The sequence below is a fragment of the Hirundo rustica genome, chromosome 6 (assembly GCF_015227805.2).
Source record: "Hirundo rustica isolate bHirRus1 chromosome 6, bHirRus1.pri.v3, whole genome shotgun sequence".
Classification (NCBI taxonomy): Eukaryota; Metazoa; Chordata; class Aves; order Passeriformes; family Hirundinidae; genus Hirundo; species Hirundo rustica.
Genome location: NC_053455.1, coordinates 62,724,742 through 62,738,298, shown reverse-complemented (window position 1 = coordinate 62,738,298; position 13,557 = coordinate 62,724,742). Strand labels below are relative to the sequence as shown.

Genomic DNA, 13,557 nt, shown 5'->3' with positions numbered 1-13,557 from the left:
TTTGGCATACTGTAATAGAAGACGCCACACAAATTCATGCAAGGAAGCATGAATACTTCTGGCTGCTTACCCCTTGATGTTCAGGGATGAGTAAAGTAGTCTCAGTGCTGCTTAGGCCCTGCCAGTGGCATCACAGGAGAAACAATGTTGTTAGCGATGGTGCAAAGGAGGCTTTAAACTTAAAGGCTAATTCACAAGAAACTCTGCAGCTCCTGAAAAGCTCTTCTGAGTGACAGATGGATTTTCAGCCAAGATAGTCAGAGTTTAAACCAACCACTACTTCCTCAGAGGAACTTGGTCCCTACCCTGCACTACCAACTTTTTTACATGGTCCATACTGTTTTTAAAGCATTAATAATAATTTTTGATAAGAGTTAAAAAGTATTCCTCATCATTTCCATTAGAAAAAAATACAGTGCAAACAAGTCGTACAGATCACCACCTATAAAGTGGTCAAGAACAACTTAATAGTACTCTTAGCTATTTTGATACCAAAGAGAAAACGCACACAGCATAGGTGACCGCGCTCAGAACAAGCGTGATGCCCCTTACTTGGCTATTTTTAACCCCAAACTGAAACTGTGCCGTGTACACTGAACAAAAACAAATGCAATGAGACAAAGCCTTAACCTCACGGTGCAGACAGGGTGAATTGGTCCCCGTAACTGCAGGTACACCTAATGAGCTTAGCGAGGGCTTCCCAGCTCCCGGTTCCGATCCGCACCCAGGGAGGCCCTACCCTGATTTCAGCTGTACAAACCTGCGTGCCCAGGGCTCTCCTGTGTGTTGGAGGCCAGACTGCACACAGGTGTGACAGGGACGCGGAGAGCAGAGGTCCCTGCAGAGCACAGCCATCCCACACACACGGCCAGCAGCTCTCTGGGGTCCTGCCCCACCACCCTGGGGTCTGACATCAGCTGCCGCCACAGGAATGAATAATGGTTTACAACACCTCTGCGGTTCCCCAGCACGCAATTCTGTTAGTCAGTAACTTATCACACCTCTGGTTTGTCTTGCTTTTGCCTGCTTTGAACACAAACCACAGACTGGTTTAAACAGCGCAACCAAACAGTGCAAATCAAAGGCCATTATGAAAATGCAATAGCTCTCTGTGGAATTAAATTAACTTTCAATAGAGGCAGAATTCTAACAGCATTTTATTATTATAGTATCACTCACTGGTTTAGAGTTGTAAAATTTCAGAAAGCTCATCACCCCAAATCCAATTTTCATAAAGTACCGTTCATTACTGTTTAAATAATATTTTTCACTTCTATTACAATTTTTCTTGTGAGAAAAATCAGTGACATCCATTCCTGTCATGGTTACACATCAAGTAATACATACACACATCTTTACATTCTTTTTTAATGATGCTCTCTCTGGGTATTTGCTTATCCAAGTAAGCCAAAAATGTCCTTTTCAGAATGCAGTGAAATAAACAGAAAGGTCAATGTTTTGGCAAGGAACCCCCCTGAGAAGCAGTGCAAACAAACAGCTGCACTGTGCTCTTACTGTGAGATAGTCTGACCTGGGTTTAGAGGTCTAATCCTCCCGTCACTGATGCTCCTGGCAAAACCTGCACTTGGAGCAGGGAACTCAGGGCTGAGACACTGAAGTGCAAAGTTTTTCTCCAATCCTACCCTGTAAATACTTGCCGTGGGCAGTACTGCACAGGCTGAACACCGCTGGAAGCACAGCCTTGCTTTCCCACACTGCCCTGCAGCTCCCGACCTCCCCACTGCACACATTGCCATCCATGCTGGTACCCTTCCAGCTGCTTCCATCCAGCCTCTCCATCCTGCTCCTCCCTCCCACTGCTCACCACTCCTCCGTGGCTCCATGCAAACACAGCTCCAGCCATCCACTGGTCCTCACTGCCCACCCTGCCTCACTCAGAGACAAAACCTGATTGCATTCAGTGAAACACAAAGCTGTGAGGTGAAGGCTGGCAGAGGTCTTTGTAATTCCTCTGCATTCTGTTAAATGCTTTCCCTTTAGTCAGGGGATCTCACCCTGCTCACTATACCTGTCAGAAATCAATTACCTCAAGCCACTAGGATGAACTATTTTTAAACTGGCGCTCACACCTTTTCCTGCACATTTCAGCTACTGACACAGTGTTTCCACACACTGCTCTTTCATGATTTACCAGAGTCTGCGCACTGCACAAAGGGGCTCCAGCGTTGGTGACACATGACACAAAACAAGAATCAACTCAGACAATCCAGCTCTGTTGGGATGAAAACTGAGAAGGTTGGCACTGGTGGCAGCAGTGTTGGGCTGGTCCCTCTTACTCCGCAATCCACTCTTAATTATTTAATGTTCTCTGGCTCTCCCCAAAATAGCCCCCATGTGTTTTTGTTAGACTTGGAAGAAGTCTTTTTGTACTTCTTTCCAGATTTTGAAACCAATTTGGTCCCTCTTTGCCATACTAACAATGATATTTTATGTTTCTCTACTTGAAGATCCACCAGTCTGAACAGAAAAATGAACAAGCATGAAAAGTAATGCACAGTATGATGGTGTTTCTCCAGAAAAAACCCCAACCAATTAATCTGGATCACCTGCAGCATCTGCTGCTCTGAAAAAAAGACAACAACCTCTGAGTCAAGCTGTAATTGTGGTAAAATGCATTGCTTCAATAAATTTGCCAATTTACTTCTGCTAACCTGGCTTAAATAAAAAAGACAGCTTGTTCACAGGTTTTCTTATGATCAAGTTACGTTATGGAAAATCCTAATTAACGGGAATTCTTAGCAAGTGTTTCTCTGGTGTGAAATTAACAGCAGGGTAAAAGTTTAATGTGTAACTGTGCAGAATGCATCCCTTTCTCCTTACAGGTAGAATAGGGCACAGTTTGTGCAGCCTTGCTCAGACAGAAGTGCAGCCACCTGCCTTTTATGGGGCAGAGTCCACATGCAAACCAAGCAAACATTTCAAATCACTTGGTGCTCCTTAACTGCAGTAACAAACAGTCCTCTGTATAGATGGACCTCTAGAGATGTTAATAAACTACAAACCTGTGATTCAATTTCGCATAAAAGCTGTACTGATTTTGCATTTATCTCATCTGAATGGCCTGAACTTTCACTATTAGAAAATGTAATACAAATCAAATTTTTTTAACCTTTCCTCCAATCTTGAAATAGTTGAGTGATTTTCTTCCCTCTAAAGCATAGGACCTCTATTTTGTCAGTGTGTTTTATTTCCATTTCCTCAGCAGCTTGAACAACTAGTTACAATCCCTGAGCAGACACACTATTGTCTATTTTTCTAGTGTGCTCCCTTGCACATATAGAAAGCACACAGGAAAATTTCTCAGGTTTTATTTCATTCATTTCCCAATTTTCTTGAAAGGACTTTCAGAGGCATTTATGTATTTCTTGGAACAAGAACTCCATAAAGACTGATTCAGTTAGCTTCTACGCAGGGATTCACTCAAGACAGTTGCCCATCCCTAACAGAAGTGACTGTCTGTGTATTACTGATTTAACAAGGACATAATTTGAAGCACTCCCCATCGCAGCACTTATTTGAAAATAACCCCATTATATCCTTTTTTCTCCCTCTTCTCCAGTCTGCAGAAAACATCTTCTTGCCTGCCTGCATGACAAAGCATCTAGAAATTATTAATGTTTTAAATCTCAGAATATGAAAAATTGAAGTAGCCCAAGTGATCTTATTTCATTTGTTCCTGTGGGAGATTAAAGAGTAAGAAAAATAAGGAGACCCAAGAAGAAGCAGTCTTAAAAAAGCATTAAAAAATCCAGGGTGAAACAGGCAAGAATGCAAACTCATGAAAGACCAAATGCACCACTGATTGGTGCTCCAAAGCTTTTTGTGCCCTGGACTCCTTCCAACTTCTGTACATATGCTGCCAGGCTTCCCCACAGACTGCTCTTTGCTTTTTGTTTCACTTGCATCATTCCTTATATCCAAAATCATATATTCCTTTGCAGATCACAAAAGAAAGAAAGAAAAACCCCACTACTGAATTATGGATGGGTAATGTTTCTGCTCTCCATATTAAATCTAGATTCATCTAGTGAACAGCTCAGCTCATCATGGTATGATGGCCATTGGTCAGTGAGGCATTTGATATGGCTGTCCAATGAAAATTTTCCTGCAGGGAAAAGGTGATTACCACTCCTACAACTGATACAGAAGGAAAGAGAGGGAACCTAAGTTTTAAAATAGAACTGGTAAATTTATGAAAACATTGGTATGATATGGCTGCATGCTGTAAGAAGACCAAGATCTGTGTAATCTAGGAATCCCTTCTGAGTTCTGACTTCGTGTGATCATCTCCAGACGGGGTCCTCAGAAGGTGCTGAGGACATGTTTCTCTTTCAAGAAGCTCAACAGAACAGCTGCAGTTTTTCAACACTCAATTCAACAGATATCATTTCTGATCAGTGCTCATGGCCAGTATGAGACATTATTTGGACAGAACAGCTGTTTCTCTTCCCATCTACAACTTCCTGTCTTCCTCTGAGCATGTAACAACGATAAAGCAATCAGACAACAGGAATAGAAACAAAATACCAATGTGAAGATCATGTGTTCTCAATATTCATTTTGGGCCAGTTTCTCAACTGAATACTGCCCACACACTGCTACCTCTTCGAGACATGGTGTACCGTACATTTTAAACAATGGGGTACTGTGAAAAGATTTACAGCTGATGATGCTTTTCACGTTGCACACAACGAGGTGCTCTAGTAACTCAAATCTTCATTTGCTTTCTCATCAATCTTGCTGCACTGTCACAGGGTTCCCAGAGCAGTCACTGGTGTGCCTTGATTTCCCCAGCAAGCCAGCAATATGAAAGGCAGCACAAAACAAAGTGTTTGGTTTGTGCAGGAACAGTATGTTTTTCCAGTTGTCGTGACATTTAAGGATGGTGTGATTCTCATTTCCAGAGTGATACAGAAAACACCATTAGGCTCATTCTGTTTTCTGCCACTTCTGTGTTGCAGAACTAAGTGTCTCCTGAGACTCAGAGTGTCACATCATATTCATGGCTTCGCTCTTTCAAAATAACACAGGAAGAAAAATTTTATGTGGATAAAAAAGAGGTATAAGACAATTTAAAAGAAATACTGATTTTGAAAACTGATTGTCTTTTTCACAACAACCATTCTTCTTCCCTCCCACCAAGTAGTTCCTTAACTGACACCGTTTGTGCTGTAGCTTACCTCAGAGCTGCTTGGGATTTCTGATCCTGCAGTTGAAATAGTTTCAGGCCCGTTGCATTCTTCCCCTAAGGAACATTGGAAAAGAGATTCACATAAATATATCCCTTTTTTAATTTACTGTTGTATCTGAAAATGATGAGGACCTTGAAGCCATGGAACTACAAACAAGTAAAGGATGGAAAATAACTCATAATACATAAATTCTTCAAGAATGGTTCTTTGGAGGGGAAAAAATGCTGCAAGACAATATACTCAGCCTGTGCTACCTTGCAAGGTGTAACCTTGCATTCACAGAAACATTTTTAATTGCAACAGAAAAGAAGTTGTTGTCATCGCTTATCTTTCTTGTCTCAAATATCTGCTGGGACCAAGAGGGCTTCACACTGAGGGCTTTGCTGCCTTGGTTATACAAGTTCAATTCCTTGTGGAAGTGTTTTCTAAAAATCAAATTAGGGTGTGTTTTTTTGCTAAGGAGTCAATGACCTCATTGACTCCAGCCACCAAATAACCTCAAGGTTACACATGCCCATGTAACAGAGATATGGCAACAGGATCAAGAAAAGTGATATGAATTTAATTACTTAGCTTATACTTCAGAAAACAAACAAACCCTAAAAAACCCTAGCTCCAAAACAACAAAAACCATGAAACAAGCCAAACAAAAAGCATGCCTTCATTTTAAGGAGCGTAGTGAATTCCAGCATGACTTTCCCACAAGTACAGTCATCAACAGTGTCAGTTTCACCAGACACTGCATCGAGACACTGGCTGGGTTTGTGCCTCTGAACTTACAGTGTCACCAGTTTCCTCTGGAGAACAACTCGGAGCCCATAAGCGAGGCTCCTGCTCAAGAAAGATTCTGTAAACAAACATCTCCCTGCTGATTACACAGAGCAGTCTCTGCAATCAGGCATTGACATCACTCCAGCACCAATGGAAAAGGACAAGCAGTTTGAAAATCGCTGACCAAAAAAGCATCTAAAAATGGTGTCTCTTTCTTCCAGAAAAGAGGATTCATCTTCATTCCTTCTCCCTGAAGGAAGCATTGCTGAGTATAGCTCAGACTGGGCAGACTGACACTGGACCACTGTCAATACAACTGCAGTCAGACTATTCCTGCCAATAAAACAAGCCTACTTTTCTTTTTGTAACCTGCAAATCTTTGATGTCAAAACTGTGTCCAGGCAGGATATAATGTGGTTCTCTAAAAATAAATATAATAAGCTACTTAAGTACAGCTCGAGAGCATTTTTCTCTCTATAATTCTTTTTTCTTTCTAAGTTCACTTACAGAAAATGGTCCCTAATTAATAACTATACATATGATATGACAAGAAACCAGGCAATGATATGTAAAATACAAACAAGTTTCTGAATGCCAAGTCATTTAACACTGTTGCACACTGTTCTGCTAAAGCAGATTGCACCTGGAAAATCTGTTTTAGTAGATACAATCTGGGAAGCAGGTGGCTACTGCAGACTTGCCAAAGGAACCGGCCCAGGAGCAGAGAAAGCACAAACATTCTGTCACACAACTCTCCTGTTCAAGGCCAGGAACAGTGTGGCACCTTGTCCCTGCAGCAGGAATAGTCAATTCTCTATATTGGTGAGGGAAGTGCAACTGATTCAATTGCCTGTAACAGCCTCTGTGCAGGGTTTTTTTCTGGATTTTATCCTCTCTGTAATTGTGAAAGTCAAACCTCAGAACAAATGTAATTTAGAGTTCCACATTTTAAATGCTTTGCCAGTACCATAGCTGATTATCTGTGCAACTTGTGGAAGGAAGTCTTGCTACCTCTGTTCCACTTGAATAAACCTGAATAACCTTAGAGCAGCACACAAGGTAAGAAGAGAACACAAAACATGTATTAACTGCGAAGTACAACATTCTTAGCATGTTCACTCCACATAAAGCATGTAACCAGATTCCTGAGCACAAGCAATGCACACCCAAACCACATAGGAAGGTGTAAAGAGGCCCCAACCCAGACCTGCACCAAGCACCACAAATTTAAATGCACAATTAGGTCTTAACCAGGAGAGCTGCCAGCACAGAGCCAACAATTGACTTGCAGATCACAGATTGCAAAAGGCCTGGCTCAGACATGATACCAATGACTCACATTATCTCAAGTCCAATTTCCAAGAGGCTCCCAAGCAGAAAACAACCCAAAAAGGACAGAGGAAACAGACAAAAGGGAGGAAGGTAAAACGTGGGTTAGTACAATACCTTCTGACCGCGATAGCTTGAACTTGGTGAGAACCGCAATGTCATCTTTAAAGGAAAAAACACTTCAGTAAGAATCACAAGTAAAATTCATTTTAACATGGACCCATTTCATAATTCTCCTCTATCCCTTAAAATACAGCCACCAAATAAAGCAACAGAACAAGCCCTGGACCCCAGAGACTGACCTAGCCAGAAAGCAGGGTGCAGGCTCCTCTTGGAACACCAACTTGACCTTTTTGTCCAGGCACCTTATCCAGCAACATGAACAAGGATGCCACTTTCCCTCAACAGCAGCAGGGAGGACCATAACAGTTTCCACTAGCAAAGAAAACACTTCTAAAATTCTTCATGATCTTACTGCTTCATAAATCTAAAGTAAAACAATAATATTCTGATAAAATTCCACATTTAGGGGTGTGTCCTTGTTCTTCAACACTACATGCTTTTATGTATATAAACAGATCTAGAAGTATCTGCACACCAAGAACAACAAACAAGGATGCTTACTAAACAAAGCAGCCCTTTATTATGAGAGTACAAACTGCAGAAACTCTGAAATATCTTTTTGTTCAAAATTAACTCCAGTACAACTCTATGACTATTACAGCTCACTAAATAATTTCAGAAATCTATCATTTCAGTATTTGTTCAAATCACTGGCCTTCATGGGTGTGCACATCTCCTAACTGAAAGAAATGCCTCTTTCCCAATGTAACTGGTGTCTTCAACAGCCTCACAACTCCTCACACAGCTATCTGTAACTCCTTAAACACATGTGCCTTGGCAGTGAGCACGTTACTGTAAATAAACAAGCTTCCTACAGGCTGTAATTCTGCAGAACAAGGCGACATATGCTGTCCCAAACTACACCCAACCACAGGGCAACCTACATAGAAACTCTTGGTATGCCACCCCTAACAATTACAGACCATTTCTTCTTCAATTACAGACCCAAATGATGAGAACAGGAGTAGCCCACAACACAAATTAACATTCAGTACTGAAGAATATAATCTAGATTTATTTTTGTCTCTTAAAATATAAGTAGTTCACTCACAAAAAAAATACTCTCATAACTGTAATCTTATGATTTCTATAACAAGCATCAAAAATGGTTTCTTGTGTAATTAAACAAGCAGAAATACTACAAGAGGTCAAATTATTTCACCATGCTGGGATCGCTATGTTTTTCTTCATGTCAAAACGGATGAGTTAAGAAAAGGTAAAAGCACACATGTTCAGTGCTGTTGCAAAAAAGGAATGATGGCATTGTAAATCAGGGCCTCCCACAGACCCTGTTTCCTGACAGCAGCTGCAGCAAGGCAAGAGGCACCAGAAAAGGAACTGCACGTTCTCTGGGAGAAATGCAACAACGGCAGTGCCTCCACTAGCCAAGTCAAAGCCCAGGACAGACCTGACCACAGCACTTCTCACCCAACTACTGGTGCACTCGGAAGAATGGTTTCAGCTTCCAGCACTCTCCTAGATGAAGAGGAAGCACACTCTAGAGGACACTGGAGTCTGATCTTCAAAACATTACAGAGAAGTCTGCCTTGCTAGGGAGAGAAGGGATTTTAGCCATACAGGTGTGGCTGGACTCCGCTGCTCATCTTGGAAAGCCAATGAAAAAAAATGCTTGGCTTTTTTAATTACTAGCACAATCACAGCCAGGGATGCTCTAGCCTCTTCAACTGTACCTAATGCACCATTTCCCTGGAAGATGACAAGCCTTTTACTGCAGCACCCCCAATAAGTCTAAGTCCGCTGGGAGATAGCAAAGAAAAAAGCTTGGCTGATGATGCTGCACTTGAGGTACACCTGGTGTGTAGATGCTGCAGTCTGGCACAGTTCAGAGCAACTCTGCACCAGAAAACAGATGAAGAGAAGGCTTTTGAGTTTGCTTCCTTCCAACTTCATTAACCCTGATTCATCTGCACCAAGCACAGCTCTTGAGAGGTTGTTGACACCACTGAAGACATTTAAATAACAGGTGCTTCCAAAGTCAGGTGGCAGATGAAAAGAATTTTTAGGGATCAAAATTTGTTTTGCTACTAAAACTAGAAAAATCATCCGCATTTGCACACCTAAGACCTCTGATAGGGCTATTCCAAAAGAAATAAGGAAATAAGACAGGATTCTCATGCAGGTATTGATAAACTGCATTGTTTAGCAGCAGTAGGACAATACTACTACTGACTCTGCTATTTCAGTATTGCTTCCAAAACACTGCTTTCAATTATTTCCACAGTTTTCTTAGACACAATAACAGTATCCTTTGCAGCCAACACAATCAAGCAAGGAGCTTTCAGACCACTGGCAATGTTCTACATATGTCTGACACACTGGCATAGTAGTTTATACACATGCTTATCCCTAGAGGTAAATATTGACGGCCCAGGCAAAATGAAAACAAACAAAGCAACCAAAAACCTAACAAACCCTGAAACTTACACAGCAGTTGTCATGAAGTAGCTGCTTTGTACTATAGAGAAAATTCCCACCATTTATCTTTAACATGCTATGAAAGAAAATGTTATTACATGATGTCTTGAAGTTACCATCTTAATAAAGCCCCTGGCATTATTCCATCACCCGGTAGGGTGAGAAATGGAAAGAGAAATGAGTCGCTCCTTCCAAGCAAGCATCATGAACTACTGCAAGTGCTTCCATATCTAAGGAAAGCAGCTTTCCAGAGACTTTTCAACTCAACATCTGCACGTACTGATCATATCCTCCAGAGCTGGATGGAGCTGCTACTGGGAACTGGAGACCCACCTAGCTCACTTATGAGCAAGCAAAATAAGGTTATTACCCCAGCTGGCACTGTCTGAAGAGATAACTGTGCTGCTGAGCCAGAGGTTCAATCTTAAGATGATGCCTGAAGTGCTGATTTGTGCACACACAGAGATGCTTCTAAAAAATTAGAACTAACAATGAAAATATTCTCAGGGAACCCAATAAAATCTATTGGGAATATTCTAAAAGAATTTTATTAGTCCCTTAAAAAGAAGAAGATTGCATTTAAGTATAGGCTGCTTCACTGTCATAATAATTTTCTTCATGTGTTTTATTATTAAACAAGTACTTCCAGAGAACAGGTATTTATCAACACATAGAAGTGGAAGGAAAAAAACTCTTTTCACATAGGCATAGATATTTGGAAACCTGTTCCTAACAGTAAGAAAGTCTCATCCAGCATTTGGAAAAGACATGCAGTCCTAGTCCTAATCTCCAGTATAGTGACTGGGTATTTTAAATCAGAAGAGGACACTTACCCTGAGCTGCCTCTTTTAAAGAACCACAAAACCACCTCCCCTTTTGATTAAAAGCCACCAGGACAGCAAAAAGGGGAATACATTAAATAAAAAGAGAAGTTGTGCGAATCTGTGTTTAGCACAATCTGCCACAAGCACAATGTTGTAACACACAACTCAAATGGCATTTTAATGCAATTCAGGCAACAACCATCACTGCATTTTATGGACCAGCACAGGCAAGACTCAAAGCACGCTGTGAGCACTCCAACCTTCCAGGTATCACTGCTCTGCAGAATGACACACACAAACTGATTAACAGCCTCAAATGCAGCTAAAAAAGAAAGCGTAGACCAGGAACAGTTGGATAAAGTCAGGTATTTTTAAACTGCACCGTATTCACATGCATGCAAGTAATGGGGAAATGCCAAATAAATCTCAGCAGAACAGGGTGGTAGAAACACCAAACTGCAGGAGTTCTAACAACCCACAAAGCACTAGGGCTTGTTTGCCCTTCAGAGTATTTCTCTATTTGGGGCCAGATTCCGTCAGCACTATGTGACTGCCGAGGCAGCTCCAGCAATGGGAGTGCCAGGTGTTCTCCTTCAAGATAAGATGGAGAAAGAGGAACTGCAGGAATGTTTCTCATCACAGCCCAATGGAACCACGAGCACTTCAGGAAGCTCAGGCACAGATTTGCTTTCCTAGTGTGCCCCGAGGTGCACCTTACACCTCACAGCATCATCCACTGCTGCACTCCTCCAGCTCCTACTGAAATCACTGATGGAAACCCTCAGGCAACAGAGCCTCCAACTTCTTTCCTCACTTGCAATACACAACTGTCCAAAAGCAGTGGAGAGCCCAATGCACTGTTTATTCTGTGCACACACACTGCATTCCTACCCTTGTAGGAGAGATCTTCTATAGCTGTTGTAAACGAAAAGGGATACATACTAGGAAACTAACAATGTAAATATAGCAACATACCGGTTTAAAAAACCACCTCGAATTTCCTGTCCTCTGGTGGTATTGCTCAGTTTCATGTTAGGCAGAGATTTAATTTCAGATGGCAAATTTAATCTGCATATTTTTGTTCCTCTGGCTCTTTATGGTTTACCTCACTCAAAACTTTTTTGGTTATGCTTCCAATGAAATGCATCGCTGGAAATTTTGGTACTGTATTCACCAAATAGTTCATTTTCTCACATTACACAACATAAATATATACCAGTATAGAAAGATGTTCTATAAACAAATGCAAGACTTGCAATATTTACAAGAACTGTAAGAATTGGCATTTTTGTCCAAATTACTTTAAAAATAGTAACAACTTTGGAATTCCTATACTGATCCCAAAGAGAAACTGTTCCTATCAATCAAAAAAAAAAAGATCAGGGCAATGGGCCATGGCTTCCATTGCCTAAACCTTTTTATGGAAGCACCAGTCCATTAACAGAATTGAAGTAGGCAAAGTGGTTTGAAGAACCAAGTGGCCTAAAAGCCACATCTGCTAGCCATTACTTGTTGGCATGGTATATTCCTAGCACACTATAAATTGTGCAAACACAGACTTTCTGATTTCCTACCCAACACTTAAGCATTCAACTCCTCTGAATAACAAACCACAGGGCCCAAATTCAGGGCTAGTACAGAAAATGAGAGGACACCCATCTGCATCATGAGTCCTACCCACATGGTTTGCTGGGGTTCTGCTATCTTGCCAAAGGCCTCATATTTCACATTTACCCTTGTGAGCTCGGTAAAGATGAGAATCCCATGGGATTTCCAGTTAGAAGACTGCTCTTCATGCCAAGATACACACACTTCCTAAAAAAACATTTTTGGAACTTCACCACATCTACTGGTCCTCACTGAGAGCCACAGGTGAACAAAGGCACAAACACCACAGCTGTAACAGCTTCAGCTTTCAACGCAAAACATACATCTAAATAGTAAAATCCAAGTAAATAGACCCCAATAGACTCAGCTCCTCCCACACACAGAATTTAATCTAACACAAAATATTAGAATTGTTACAACAAAATACACAGTGTGTAACTACATGCACAATACTCAATCTATAAATAATTCCTGACATATCATTCAGCTTTAGCACACAGCAAATAACCGTAAATCCTTCCATATCTGTTATAATTGCAAGAACTACCCCTAGCAATACAACACAAGAACCTTCCTTTCCCCTTCTGCCTTTATAACCATACACACATGGAAAGCTATCACCAAACATAATAAAATTACTGCTAGATAAGAAAATACAACCTGGTGATTACTGATTACTGTGCTCTTTGTGTCCATCCCCAGACCACAATAAAAGCTCACGTAAAAGTTCACTGCATTATTACCCTGCCTCTTAACATCTGATCACATTTTTACATTACCTACACCTTCCTGATGGCATGTTTAGGTGAGATTTGTCTCCCCCACATGCAAATGCAACTCCCTGATTTAAAGACACTAAATACGAAGACAGTTGTGCTTGGTCTCTTGGTGGCTTTGTTTGTTAGTTGTTTGGTTTTTTTCTTTTACAAATCACATGCCAACAGCTCTCAAGCATGATTTTAAAAGGACATTTTCATCAGTGCCCTTTTATCTTACCCTAGTGTTTGTATCACAGTAATTATTAAGTCTTTTACATAAAGTTTACAGTCTACTTCCATTTTATAATCCAGTTATCAGTTCATTTCTGTAGGGAACACCTCAGCACAGCAGGCAATGCATTAGCAGCAAACTGATGGAGAGAACATCACTCTGCCTTACACCAGGAGAGATGCTGGTGGCTTTCTTGGTGTTTTTTTGGCATTCACAATCCAGAGCCTCTGCCCCCCAGCTGAGTCAAACCATTCCTGCAGGAA

The 13,557-nt window shown here is 41.2% G+C and overlaps 1 protein-coding gene across 9 annotated transcripts in view; it reads right to left on the bottom strand.

Moving 5' to 3' along the window:
- The window catches only part of ANO5 (anoctamin 5), a 55,934-nt gene that overhangs the window by 38,382 nt on the left and 3,995 nt on the right, over positions 1 to 13,557 (bottom strand). For 3 of the 9 annotated variants that reach the window (XM_040066031.2, XM_040066037.1, XM_058420841.1), the window contains exons 2-4: positions 7,431 to 7,475; positions 5,202 to 5,266; positions 71 to 118 (exon numbers count right to left, since the gene is read on the bottom strand). In XM_040066031.2, coding sequence (XP_039921965.1) covers positions 71 to 118; positions 5,202 to 5,266; positions 7,431 to 7,475 — 158 coding nt within the window. The remainder of the gene's footprint in view (positions 1 to 70; positions 119 to 5,201; positions 5,267 to 7,430; positions 7,476 to 13,557) is intronic. The other 6 variants (XM_040066033.1, XM_040066032.1, XM_040066030.1 and 3 more) reach the window with 3 other exon arrangements.